The sequence below is a fragment of the Leptosomus discolor genome, chromosome 7 (genome assembly GCF_034619465.1).
Source record: "Leptosomus discolor isolate bLepDis1 chromosome 7, bLepDis1.hap2, whole genome shotgun sequence".
Classification (NCBI taxonomy): domain Eukaryota; kingdom Metazoa; phylum Chordata; class Aves; order Leptosomiformes; family Leptosomidae; genus Leptosomus; species Leptosomus discolor.
Window position 1 is genome coordinate 24,437,820 of NC_141397.1, and position 14,964 is coordinate 24,452,783.

The following is a 14,964-nucleotide window of genomic DNA, read 5'->3' on the forward strand; positions in this document are numbered from 1 at the left end:
TAACAGAACATTTAGCAGAACATTTTCCCCCTACATTACTATGTTTTATACTACTAATCCTTCCAAATCTATTTTTGTATTCTTTAAGTGTTGAAGAATAGCAATATTTTATTTCAAAGCAGAAAGCAGTGCAGAAACCCTACCTCAAGGAAAAGGCTGTAAAAATACATTCTTTTGGACCTACAGTTTCTTCTGTTTTCATGCTAACAATAAAAGGGTGAGAATATTTAAAATTAAGAGGTATATTTGAGTACATGAACAAGTCACATGCATTCATCAAAATATTTCTACTCTTGCACAGTTACACTTTTTGGATCTAGCAGAGCCTCCCTTTCAATCAGCATAGCTGCTTTGAAAGGAAAATGAACACCAGAAGATCGTTCCCTATAAAACAAGGTCTACTGATTTCTTGTAGAAGACAGACAATGAAGCTTTCAAAAACAACTATATTAAAGCCACTGCCACAACACCTCCCTTGTTGTGCTGTTATGTAACAGTTGGTTTTTATCCTTACAGTTTTAACAAAGAATGATGGTTTTGCTCTTTCATACTACAAAATACTGTATCAATAATGCAGTACTAAACAATGATTCTCTGCACAACAGGTTTTCTTTTCACAAAATACACCAAAAATAAAGAGCTCCAACTCAGCAAAGATAAGTCTCAGCTTCAACATTTAAGCAGTCACCGATTTCTGTAACTCAAAACTCCGTGTATTATAACGATTATTCATCATTTTAACTAAGAAATCAAACACATCCATCACTAAATTACCATTTCCTTAAGAAACATACTGTTAAGACAGAATAAAGATTCATCTGATCTTTTTCCCCATGCATTAATACTTTGCAGCATTCTTGTATCCTCTACTGAGCACACATGTTAAAGATTCATTGCTTGTTTCCATGCAGTTTCAAGACCTTTTCCAATTGTATTATGACTGCAATCCAGCACTTTCAGTCATATAGTGTAAGTTTGTTTCACTAAGGGTCTCATTTTCTTAGTATTTACATGTTTCTAGTCATCCATCTCACATTGACACTGCCAGTATTTAAATATTTATCTTGTATTAATCTAAAACTGATTATAAATATATGATCTTTCATACTCACCACTGATGCTACTTAAAATCATATTTCCAGAGTTTCTTACTTCATCAAATTTTGCAAATATTGTTTGCAACCTGTAAAGGACAACAACAAAATATTTTTTACATCTCTGAAATCCCCCAAGTTACCAGCAAAACCAGAAACCACTTTATCATCATATATATAGCAGTAACACAAGGGATTAAGACTACCAAGAAACAATTCCTAATGGACTCCTCTTAAGTTAGTCGAGCATCTTCACACAAATGCACTGAAATACTAAGTCAACTTAGCATAGGACAAAACTGAGCATCATTATTAGCATTATTAAAAATGACTAAAATTCTAAAGTTCAGGTTCAGTAATAGCATGTTTTGAGTTCAGAGGACTGTGATATTACTCCATACACAACACTAAAAGCAACAATTTGAACTATGAAATGTTTGTGTGGGTGAAAATAGTGATTACTATTTCATTTGTTCTGAGACAACTAGTAATTTTCCTCAAAATTTCCTGTTTTGTTACGAAAATACTTTTGTTGTAGTTAGCACTTCCACAGAAAAAAAAAAGTAAATGCTTTTTTCTAAACTTCAGGTACACTAAACACTTTAGTTATGTTCAATACACACACCACTGATTTAAACTCTTACAACAGAAAACACATTGCAAGTGCTTGACTACGTGTAAATATCAAAAGAAAAAACAAACCACCCCAAAAAACTATATTTGCAATCTAGTCCCACAAGGTAGAAAATGCTACTGAAGAAGAAAGCTGGCAAAACACTTCAACAGCCATTTCTCAACACTTCTGCAGAAAACTCAGTAAAAGCAATGGAAGCATCTCAGAAAAAAATGTGACCCACACACTAGCAATACGTTTGTACTGACATAACACACTGTTCAGCTGCAAACAATTGAGAACCTTTTCTTACATTTCTCCAAAGCCTTTTCTTACATTTCTCCAAAGCCTTTTCTTACATTTCTCCAAAGCCTTTTCTTACATTTTAGACCACTCAGAATAAGGTAATATCCAACATACATGGGAATTTTTAGCTACAAGACTAGCAGGACTGAATCCTGCCCTTAAATGCACAGAGTTATGAACTACAAATCACAGGACAGTCTGCAACTCTCCAAGCAGGTACAGTTCCGCTACATTACCAGTACTAGAGACTACATCACCCTATTCAAAATTTGCTAAAAGAGCAAATACTGAAAGGCTCTGTTTACAACTCAAAATCCAAACTATTTTAAGGCAAAACAAGAAAAATGAGTAGGAACAGCACTTGGGTATGAAAACTCTTACATAAATGAGCAAAGTCAAGGACACACAAAGATTTAAGTTCAGTATTTCCTTATGCACACACTACTCTTACTCAATGATCCATGTAGAGAGGCTGTGCACAGTCTTCTCTGGCACACTGCATACCCTTTCATTCACTGTTACCTCATTTATCTAATAATGAATAATGTGATAAAATCATGAAACACAGCCAGACAACAGCATAAAAAGCCTGAGCCTCCCCCGCCCCTATGCACTTTCTAATGTTTTAGGACTCTCACAATACATTATTTTTACTTTCCAAATACTTCAAAGCAATCTGCTACAGAGCAGGTTTGTCCTGGACTCAACAGGCGCACAAGAACTACACAGATTGCAAGCACCTAAAAAAACAAAACAAAAAAAAAACCCTTAATCATTTAAGTCAGTAACCCATAACACAAACCAGCAGTTATTCTACTACCTCAACTTATCTCAAAACTGTATGTAGTTCAGTAGGTTGCTTGCCTAATCTTCCCCTAAAGTACTTGTCAGTCTTCTCTCTGGCACCTATTATCCTCACCCTTTTGTGCCACCATTGCATTTACAACTGTTGCAGCCACACTAAAATGTCTGAAACGGCAGAAATTCACAAGTGTCAGACTACACTGCCTTAATATTAAGCCTCATTCTTATAATGGAAAGGCCAATTTGCAAACCAAAGGCAATTTATACTGAAATAGGTTTGGGTTTTTTTTTGCATAGTGAAACTACAGTTACTCTATGAAATGCATTTACTAATGCCATATGGAACTCCATTAACATGCTACGTGCTTTCAAATATACAAAGTAAAACATTCACCCAAGAATCAATACACATAGTAATGCACTATGCCATCTTGGTTTCGTAAAAGTTAAGCATTCGCTTTATATGTACCATAGGAAATATTTTTACTGTTTACCAGTGATTATGAGTTCACCTCAACGCTGCTGGATTCCAGGCTAAACACTGCATTAACAGTTCACCTAGTTAATGAGGAGGACTTCACACTACATCCAAGAGGCTGGTACTGTTATCCTGAGAGAAACTGAACATGAAGACTGGAGAGATTACAGGTTTCCTTTAAAATTTCACTTTAATTTTTATATCCTGTTAGGCTGATGTTATGCATTTGGCACACATATTTTAGAGAATTCAAAAGGAGAAAAACTTCTGCTTTTCTGAACTTCGTTGTCAGAAATGCTTTCCTGAGCGTTTTAAACAGAAAACAGAAATGCTGCCTCATAAATACATTATAATAATACATACATTGCCTCTCACTCTGGGCAAAATAGCTCTTGAAGTATTCACTATGAACATTAAAAAATGTGTTTGTCAGCACTGGATGCTCTGTAGTCAGTGGTGCAGGCTGGAGAACACCACAGTACTGCCACTCCTAAAGCTTTCAAAAACTGCCTTTTTGACGCTCTATGGTACTTTGTCATAATTTAAAAAAATCCAGTAAAACACAGCTAACAAAATGGTCAAGCACAACTGTAGATCCAACCCTCTCTTTAGTACACCTTACAGGAACTCTAACTCCTCTTTTGCAAAAACTCTCCTCCTACCTAGCTCTTCATGCTATACCATCTCCACTTCTCACATTCCTTCATACAGCCACAGGCAGCAAGGCAGTTTGGGCTAAGGTCTCTGAAGTTATTGAAACCATGACCATTTAAGAATCTTTACAGGAGTTCAGCTCCTGGCAAAAGAGAGCCTGGCCAAGTGAAATCCAAGAAAGTTTACAGGGCTGGGTGAAGACTGGTTTCACCATCAGCAGCAATGAGGAGCGTTCTTTGAGAAGAGCAGCGTTCTTACTCCTTTATCTCATATCTGTGAGCTCGTGTCTGGATATGACATGCATAATCACTCAGTGAAGTCATCAGTCAGTAGAAATACTATGTCACCAGTGAACAGAAATACTATCTTCTTTCTCCAAAAAGGCACAGACAGATCTTCTGCAACTTCATACACAGAAGGAAAAATCCCCATCGACGAAAAACACACATTCAGGACAGCAGCCACTTCTGCCTGGACTGGATGATTGTTGCCATCCCAGTGAACTAAGTATGAGGCTGTAGCCCTTTAAATGGGGGTTCCTGGCAACCTGCTAAACCCTCTCCTATGGTAGGTGACCATCTCTATCAAAGGATTAACATATTACGGCGATCACGTTCAATGAGATGAATACGTACTGTTCTAAGACAGCTTGAGCAGACATGCACAGTTATGGAAATGCAGATGCAAGCAAAGAACACGTACTATACTTCTAAACTGAAAAGCCGTTATTTATGACCATGCTTGATGGAGTTCAACTGTTTGCATGACAGGCAGAGTAGTACATCTAAAAGTTTGGACTTTGTGCTGAAGAGGTAAAAAAGCACCACTCCCCTTGTCAATAGCAGGAGGATGAAGAAGAAGAAAGGTGGCAAGTAGTCTGTTTTCATGTCCAAACCGAGTCTAAAGCAGGAAATGGCCCGTCCGAAAACCTGCACTTATTTCTCCTTACTTCCCCCTTCCAAAAAAGAAGAAAGGACCTTGCATAGACATGTGTCTGCATCTGGACACAGATGGACCTCATCTACAACATGAACTAGACAGATAAGTAGAACATGCATACCACATAAAATGCAGTATTCAGAAATGCATACTGCAAAATGCTTTAACATTTCAGGATATGAAGTTGTGGCCCTAGACTAAGAACTAAACAAATAACTGGGTTTATACATTTATGTTTCTCAAGTAATGGTGGCAAAAGTTGCTAGATGACTTCCTGAAAGATCTTAAAAAACCTTCTAACACATAGAATAAGCAACTGCTACCCAGAGCCACATATACTACTACTTCCATTCAGGGAAGACCAGACACACAGATTCCATACTGTAACAAATTCAATTTGGCCCATACAGAACAAAATCTGTTCACTATTCTTGGCACTCAGAACAAAAAAATATAGCATCCATTTTCAGTATTCACAGATGTATTAACACTAATATTACAGGCCCGATACCAAAGACTGTCAAACCTCTTTGGCAGCAACTTTAACAAAAGGGAAACATCATCCAAATTTCCAACCACTGACTTGACACTGGTGTTGTTTTTTTTTTTCTGAAAAAGGAATGTCCTTCCGTCAAAAAGCACAATATTCTTCTGACATTTGCAAATTGAAAAATAACAAAGAGGAACTCACTGATTTTATTTATAAACATTCATAACCTAATCTCCATAAAGAATAAGATGCATTCAAGAAAAATACGGTAGTAGCAAGTAGAGTTGACCTACAAAAGTAAGATCTCATCTTCTTTTATTAACCACCTAGACTTCAACAGGTCTAATAGCCTTCTTTAGAAAATCCAGTATTTTCCACAAAAGGCAAACCTACCAGGTGCAGATTACAAAACCTTTTAAGCCTACTATCATTAAATCACTAAGTACATTTGGCTTTATACAGACACAACATGTATACACCATTTGCATATTCAAGGAAGTTGAACAATTTCTCAAAACAATGCTTGATTAACTTTCCTGCCTTCCTTTCAGCAGACATGAGCTCTTATTTTCAGTGCTTTAGGGCAGAGTGCATTCAAGCAGCAACACACAGATTTCCAATGTGTAATTTGTTATGTAAACTAAACAAGCCTACATTCTATTAAGCCGTGTGTGCACCAAATACTGAAGTAATAGGGTTTTCTGTTAATATTTATGCTTACACATGATTTTTAATGCACTGTCATACAGTGAAGGAGCTGCAATGCAGTTCTTCAAGGCTGAACTAAATAACTGAAAGCAGCCATGTCTGAACTACAGATTATCTGTAATACTTAAAACCCTTAAAACCTACCCAGACACACAAATTTGAATACAAATTCCCCTCAAAACAATAATAAGATGATACGCTACATCACAGGTTTTTTTCCACAGATCACAGCTCCTGCATAACCACATGAAAATTCTAATGCATCTAAGCGAAGGGAAAACTTCTGGCAAGTGCTGCAGCAGGAGAAACATCTTACATTAGGTTTGCCTCTGAAGGAACAACACTCTGAGCTACCATAGAGCTAATCTGTCTTTCCTGAGCTATGTCAATCGTCTTGTTACTGGTGTGAAGGAGTAAGAAGAGACGTTAACTCTGCTTTCTGTCAGTGAAGGATAGGACAGAGACTAGCAGCCTCATGCTCAACTCAAATCGTAACTACCCCCCCTCCATCCCAACTACTGCAGAGGACACAGCACTGAGACTCTGCTCATGTATTATTTTACACTAGCCTTGACTGCCAGGTGCAAAACTGCAGTGATTCAGTGACAGCAATCCATTTAACAGGCACCAAGCAGTGTTGTATATGTTATATGAAGTATATATATTATATTTTATATATATGAATTATAATGCTTCTTTATGTAAATGCAAATGGTACAGCTATGCCTGCTTTCAGATCAGGGGGAAATTTGTATTCAACTGATTCAGACAGTAGAAATAACAGTTTGGCACCTATTGCAACTAAATTAGAAGCTGTCGATTGCCCTGAGGATACAAAGCTCCTATGGTGTTTAATCCTATCTGGTTCCCAAGCTTTACTCAGCTTGTATCACATGAAATGTGAACAGGATGAGTGCAGACCCTACAGTTACGGTGAGACCAAACATTCATCATACAAACAAAGCTGTGGTTAACTCCACTCTTTTGCCCTTATTGTCTGTTCCAAAAGATATCTAAGACTCTATCTTAACGCAAGAAGGATGGATCTTCTCTGGTATGTTCCAGTTATCCGCTATGAAACTCAATTTTTGGAACTGTAGTAATAATACGGCTTAAGAGATTATATGGTTACCACAAAAGTTTAACAGTCTAAAACTGTGACAGCCATTAAACAGAAGAAAGTGTGTACAGCTTCTCATTCCCACAGGCAGGGTAAGCTTTTGTCCAAACAGGAACTCTGCGTGGAATGTGAAACAAATTCAATACCATTTCTCCTACGCTATTTCGATACTCTACAAATCACCATTAAAAACCAGTGCTAATAGCTTTTTAGAAGAGTCTGAGGAGGCACAGTGTCCATTCTGATATTCTCTCTGATGTAGTAGACATATTCAGCTTTGTCAAAATTCAGAAGTGAGACAAAGACTCAGAGTAAAGTGACACGTTAATTGATAAGAGGTTAACATATTTTAAGAAGTGTAAGTGGTTTTAATAAGGAATTTGAAAGATTTTATTGTATAAACAGTCTTTCCCGCTGAATACAATTTCAAGCTCTGTCTAGCTTTCCTAATTAAACAAATCCTTACCAAGGTAGCCACAATACAGTAGCTACCTTTATTTCATATAAACTAATCTACATACAACGCAGACCAGTCTTTAAAGATTGGAATTGCTGATCAGAAAGAGAAAGGCCCAATGAAGTACCCATTTTCAAAACTTCCTTGCACCCTTTGCAAGAAACATCCAGTGTCCTGTGAGGTATGTGTAACAGTTAGACCAAGGAACACTCCTTCTGAATATTCCTCTCCCACTGAACCCCAGAATCACAACTCCAGAACTGGGAAGTAGTTACTTTGAAAAGCACCTCTCTCTCATCCAACTGTAGCCCATAAGCAAACATCCACAGCGGAAAGGACTGGTCTTCTGTAAACAGCAAGAAGCAAGACAGGACAATATTTCCATTGTAACTATCAAAGTAGCAGCTTGTTGATTTGCCATGCTTTCATTGCACACTCACACATGTACACACATTTGTTCTCTCACACACGCACAACACATGAAAAGTATTGATTTAAGTGCTTCCGTTGAGACTCCTCTACACTTGAGGCCGTACAGCAACTCTAGAATAAGGAACAGGGTGTATATATGCAAGTATTTTCTAACTATTTCCTCAGGCACTCAGTATGTATTTGCTTAATTTTGAAACATTTTTCTACTACTGTCCAGCTCTCAGCTTCTCTTAACGAGGGTTTTAACTGGTGAATGTAAGGCTGCTTTTCATCATACACCTGTATGTCTTCCAAGCACAAAAGCCAACAGCAAAAGAAAGTCAGGAACACTAGTAACATCACAACAGAACCAAAACTAACCAGAAGTTAAAATAAAAATGGTAGTAATGTTAATACAAAGTTTTTAGGGAGATTAAAGTTCTTATAAAGAACAGTAACACAGAATGGCTCAGGATTACAAAATCCAAACAGCTAACTCACCTTCCAGGAGGAATTCCTCTCTTCGTAAGATCTATTCGTACTTTCTCTCCCACGTGTCTATAAACCTCTACAATGGCTAGTATGGCAGCATCTCTCACCTGTGAATGCAGTTTAAACTGTTAATTTCAGGGTTACAGAAACCAAAACATTTGCTGACATCCCACTAATCGTCCAGTTTCTATCAACCCACATTGCCAACTCAATTCACAAAACAGCTAAAATAGTGAGGATGGAAGAAAAAGGAAATAAAACTTATTTCAAGATGGTATTTGTTCCAAGTTAGAGCATCTCCAGATGGTGAATGAAAAGCCTAGAAATAACAGCTCTAGCGGGAATTTCTGGGATCAACATAAGAATATTTGTGGAAAAAATGTACTTTATTTAGGACTCTATCACAGTAGACAGTACTTCCCAAAGTTAGTCCCTGCACTCAGTCTTGACACTTCATCTTGCTTTAATCTGGCTCTAGACACAGTGGGGCCCTTCTGGAAAGCTAAGGGCCTGACTGCCCACAGGAGTGGGCCAAAGTGGTCAGCGTCTTCTCTACTTCCTTCAACAGATATTAAGTGGCATCACATAAGCACAAGAAAGGGAGCAAGACAAGACAGGGAAAGGGGAAAGAACAGTTAAAGCAAGGAGATGGAGTGCCTCTTTAAAATTTTTAAACCATAGTCATCACAATAAATGCCAAAAATGCATGTTAGTAAATGCCATTATTCTCTATAAAGAATTACTGGAATGACTTTAGTATTGTTCTTTGTAACTATTCGAACTAAACCCCCAACTACTCTATCAAGACACAAACTACTTCTTTACTAATGATTAACAAACAAGACAAATTCTTAACAGACTTTAGAATAGAACAATGCGAAACTATAGAGAGGAGACAAGGACTTTGCTGAACCCAGAAAATAAGCATAAAGACCTATCCTGTTTATTTGCCTGTCTCCTACCAATGTTACCGTCTTCCTTATTGTATTCTTAAGTCTTTTCTCTCAGACCGAACTTCAGATAAATTAAGAGAGATCTTGCCCATTTCCATTTGAAAGTTCTATGAAGTTCAGATGTCACCATTATGAACTACAACTTTATTTTCCCTGCAGATGGTTTTGCTTAATTAACTTGTTTTAACCACTGTCCTTGCAGGTGCTCCAATGCCATTTGGAACCCATTTAAGAAATTACTACACATGATAATGTTATCTTTAGCAAATTTGGCAGGCTATTACACATCTCATGCAGGGGGTCCTTCCAGAGGCAACTCTCTCTAATAATATTTTTTCCCCCCCTTTTCTTTCAATATGCTTTATAAGAAACAACTGTTTCCAGTTGTTTCAACTTCTGAAGGCAAAACTAAAGGGGTCAGTACATCACAACACTGCTGCCTTTGCAACTCTACTGTCATCTTCCCATGGATGGACTGATTCAGAAGACAATAAATGGGTTTATTGTTTCTCACGGTAGAAAATAACAATCTGTTGCATACAGGCAAGCCTATAGGCTTTTCTTAAATGCCTACATTTATTTTGCTTTCATTCCTCTGCCAAAGCATAGTTGTTGAAGCACCAGTAAGTAATGAAAACCTTACCTGACTATTTGAGTCACCAAACACTGTACACAGATGTGGTACCAACTTGCTGAGGATTAGTGGTTGTGCACCATAACTAAAAAAAAAAAAAATATTTTTTTTTTTTTACAGAAAATACATTATACAGAAATAAACTCTTAGCTTAGCACTGATAATACACAAACTTACATTAAATCAAGCTCCATCTCTTTCTTACTAGTCCTTTGTCTACTTTTAAATAACACAAAACCACTATACCTTTAGTTAGTCTTTCAGAAAGCTCACAAGTTGTTTGATTTTTCCCATGTATTAATTTAATTGAATCAGACTTCCTAAAGTATTAGTTTCAGAGAGAAACAACATTCAGAAGGAGGACAGAACCACTATGTCTCCATAGAAACAAAAAGCTTACATGTTTAAGGTAGCAATAAGACACAAACACACTCCTTCTCGGGATCGGTAATTCTTGTGTTTAAAACCAACAGCAAGGCGTTCCCAAATGTACTATAAAAACAGAAATAATGGTCTTTGATTACAAGGAGCACAATGCAATGTAATTCTATCCATATTTTATAGTTACATTGACAACAGTTGCAAAAAAATAACAGAAGACAGATCGACTGGAAAAGTAAAGGCACTTCTCAGACAAAATTAAGTTACAAAACGCGCAGTATGGAACACAGATTATTCCTATGCCAAAAACATCCTTTAGAAATCTAGCCGAGTAGTTTATTGTTTGAGAAACAGCTTTTAAAAACATACAGAATTGTTACAGTCAACACATGCAGACCAAACATTAACAAACTACTGACTCAAGCAGAAGTTGCTATATTCTTTTTGCTTCATATTCTGTTTCCCTGCCAAAATCTCCTCTCATGCATTTTAGCTCGTCCTTATCTATACTCCTGCTGTCCACTTCTCCCCTATTTTTGCTTCAGATTTATTTCTTCAGTTTTCAATTATTTCTTGCCCATTCATTCCAACTCCTTTGCTTCCATTTTTCTTCTGCTTCCATCTCTCCTCCTGCGCTGGCTGCAGTACCAGCCTCTGCCTGGCCGGACCCTCACGCACCTCCTTGCGCACTCCTTTTTCACCGCCTGCCTTTAGCCTTCTCCTCCCCCGTTTATCTTTTTACCTTTCCATCTCCCGGCCGGTCTCTAGCTGCACGTCACGGTGTCTAACGCGTAAGCACGCAGCTGCCGAGCCGGGGGGGTTCCCGGGGGTGTTTGGGGGCGGAGGCAGCGGCTCCCGGCGCCGCCTCCCGCCGCCGCCGCGCTGCCATGACAGCCCCCCCCGCCCGGCGATGCCCGCAGCCGGGCACCGCCCTCGGCCCCAGCCCCGGCGTGGAACGACCCCGTACGCATCTGGAGCCGCCCGTCGGGTAGGCACGATGGCAAGGGTGCTCGGCTTTCCGCGCCCCACCGCCCCACAGCTATTGATCGGCAACGACAGACAGCGGAAGGGCAGGGAATGCTGCATCCTCTTCACTAACGATGTGGCACACACAAAGTTTCCCAATTAGAGCCTAGCTCGATCATTCTGTCACATCTGCGGTTTCTTGTTTGTTTGTTTTATACTTCATTACATTTAGAGAAAACAAACCTTAGACAAGCTGGGTATGGCTTGCCAAAACTGCACAGCTTAACAACGAAGAACAGGACTTCATGGGGAAAAAAAAAAATCCTTCCAATTAACCCGCTGTCCCGGACACACACGGGAAAAAGGAAATCTCCTTGCTAGGTGTACAAAAATACAGGTAGAGGGGGAACTGTAGAGTACTAAAACAAACAAAGCAGACTGAAGGGAAATTTAACCCTACTTTAAGAACTTAATTCTTCTAAACAGAGATTCAAATAGCTGCTTTGAAATTTCAACTCTCACAACTTGATAGCAACAGTTGGTGTCAACCTCCCTTTGTCCCATTCATGCATTTATACCTTCCCGCCCATAACCGTAACTAAAAAACAAACAAAACAAAACCCAAACACATCTAAAACAAGAAAAAGCAATTGACAACAGGACAAATTAAATATTGTTCAACAATACACTAGAACAGACAAGATGAGTTGATTGGAAAGAAACTTACAGGACTTATCCCCCAAAAATTATTCCACCCAGCTCTTCCAAAGGGACATTCCTCTGCAGCAAAAGAAGCCTAAAAAACTGTATTTCAGTGTTGGAGGCACAGGAAAGACTCCTCTGTTTTGGTCCCTGCCGTGTGGGTGATTGATGCTTTCCATCCAAATTTTTAATGAGACATAAGCTGTCCTGAAAGCAGACAACTGAAGCCAGGTTTCTCCCGCCATAAGAGCCATACCTTCTTGTACTTACACACACTGTTCCTTGGACCCCATGAACCCTGCTTGCTTTCTGACACAGCAAGTAAGCTTCAAAGGGGATGGAACCTTCCCTCCATCACCTCAGCGTACAGCCTAACAACTCTTCAAAAACTGAAAGGTAGACCAGTAATCTAAACTTTCATGATGAGGAAGAAAGAAACTGTCACCACGTTCTTTATCAACAACTGTTCAAATTAAGGTGTCTCCAAGATGCTTTACTGCCTATTTATCCAAATGCTATTACCGTACAGGTAGGTGGACTTTCAGGTCTGCATGCCAAGTACTTGGGAGCATCTTGGGCACAGGAACACGTCACTCATGAACTACTTGCACTTAGGCATGAAAAAATGCTGCAACGTCTCTTTGTCAATCAATAGGATCAAAATTAGATCTTGTGAAAAGTGAGAGGCATGTCTTTGTGGATGACACTTCTGGACTTTGATGCTAAATCCCAGTCAGATCTGTGACCAAATGATGTGAGAAAAGGCCTCATGTTGGAAGGGAGATAAATATTTTTCTATAGTTGCCCAACATGCTACCTGGTTTTCCTCTCAGGCAAACAAATCAACTGAGAAAAATTTTCTCATTGCAGAAGTCTGCAAAATCTTATTCCCTGTGCACAACCACTCAAACCTGTATCTATGAATACACAAAGCCAGGAATTGGCACACAGAAGAGCCTCATTTTTGTTCACAAAGAAATAAGAGGTTCCTTATTAACTTCTGCACTTAAAAGTCAAATAGTAAAGTTCCTACTGATAACCAGGGTCCCCAGTGTTCCAAATATCATCATTGCTCAAACAATATAACCCTGTTAAACAATCCTACATTTTTTAGACTCAGAGTAGAAATATAAGATTTAGCACTTCGAAGCCACATAATGCTAAGAACGGTAAAGGACTGCTCAACTCAAACTTCAACCTAAGATGACAAGTCAGAGGGCAACTTATCCCCACCTCGGTTTGTCCAAGGTTCACACAACATGTTTGTCATACATCTAGAAAGCCAGATTTTCTAAATTAAAATGTACCAGCTCAACTGCAGGACTACTGCTACATGTTCAAGCAGGAGTAAGATAAAGTAAAATAAATTTGGAGATAAAGAAACTTATTTATTCCCATTATGCAAACTCAAACCCAGGAGGCTGCTTCAAACATGCTTTAATTAACAAAGTCCTGCCACATGACAGGAAAACATCTACTCAGAGTTTAGCTACGATATGCAAAAAACACAGAATTGCACTGTGCCAGATTTTTATCTTTAGCAGAACAACGTATCAGTGTCAATCCATTGAGAATATCTTCAACATTTCCACCATTAAAAGTCGCCATAACATCATGACATATTCAAAGTCAAGCTCATGCATAAGTCATAAGCTCACTGGAGGCCTACATCTGAATCTACATTTAGGAATCATACCATGGGCGGTGCTGCTTCATCCATCAATTTCAATATAAGGTTCTGTGCTTGCTCTCGAACTTGGTCTTTGGCATCTCCCATGCGATCTATCAAAGGCAGGAGAACTACAAGAGAGGGGGGGGGAAAGATTAAGTACCCAATGAAAATTTTCTAATACTTAAGGAACAGATTTAAGATACATCTCACTCAAAAATAAAGGCTGATTTTAATTTGGTCAAAATATTTTATAAAGTCTCAAATATATTTCTAAGTATGTTACAAGACTAACAACAAGTACATTAGACTCAAGTTGATGAAAATTGTATTCTCCAACAGACTAAAAAGAAAGAAAGCTTCCCATGTTAAAAACTGTATGAATGACTTCAATTTAGTCTTCAAAAAGTATTCCAGTAGCTTCTGAATATCTGGCTTCTCTGAAAAATAAAGCTGGGCCTGGTGAGCAGGAAGGAATTGGGATAGAAAAAAAAGACTGTCCTAAATTCAGTTGGATTCTGCTTTTCAAATACAAAAATTTTAAAAGTTTTAAATCCTCCTATTCACACAGTGTACCTTCTGGAAACTTGGCCTTACTTCAGTAGAAGTATTGGTAAAAGTTATTACTTTAAAACAAGCGTCCTCAAATAATATTTAACTAAAATTGCATGATAGCTGATGATTTCACATCCTAAAAATCAGAACTCACTCAAAATGGAAGGACTTACCAATTCTTTTTGCTTGCTTATGCACAGAGAAGTTTATAGAAAGGACTTGCCAATTATTTTTACTTGCTTATTCACAGAGAAGTTTATAGTTACATCTGATAAACAAATTAATGTTACGATGTTTAGGAAAGTTATCTAAGTGAACGCTTACATCAGCATTGTGCAAGGCATCCTGCTACACTGGTTCCCAGTCCTCCGTCTGGGGCCTACACACATGCTTTGTGAGATTCTTGCCCCCAGTGCTTTCAGTACCAGTTCTTCAAAACAAGGGGTGACGACACCGAGTGTGCCGCCTTCCTTCAGGAAGTAAAACTGACATGGAATTGTCAGAGATGTCACCTCCTGTAGGATGGTGCTTTTGATGT

The 14,964-nt window shown here is 38.4% G+C and overlaps 1 protein-coding gene across 20 annotated transcripts in view; it reads right to left on the minus strand.

Annotated features, from left to right (window-relative positions):
* The window catches only part of CLASP2 (cytoplasmic linker associated protein 2), a 146,712-nt gene that overhangs the window by 106,182 nt on the left and 25,566 nt on the right, over positions 1 to 14,964 (minus strand). For 19 of the 20 annotated variants that reach the window (XM_086468350.1, XM_086468340.1, XM_086468357.1 and 16 more), the window contains exons 3-7: positions 13,899 to 14,002; positions 10,554 to 10,645; positions 10,163 to 10,238; positions 8,576 to 8,673; positions 1,113 to 1,183 (exon numbers count right to left, since the gene is read on the minus strand). In XM_086468350.1, coding sequence (XP_086324476.1) covers positions 1,113 to 1,183; positions 8,576 to 8,673; positions 10,163 to 10,238; positions 10,554 to 10,645; positions 13,899 to 14,002 — 441 coding nt within the window. The remainder of the gene's footprint in view (positions 1 to 1,112; positions 1,184 to 8,575; positions 8,674 to 10,162; positions 10,239 to 10,553; positions 10,646 to 13,898; positions 14,003 to 14,964) is intronic. The other variant, XM_086468341.1, reaches the window with a different exon arrangement.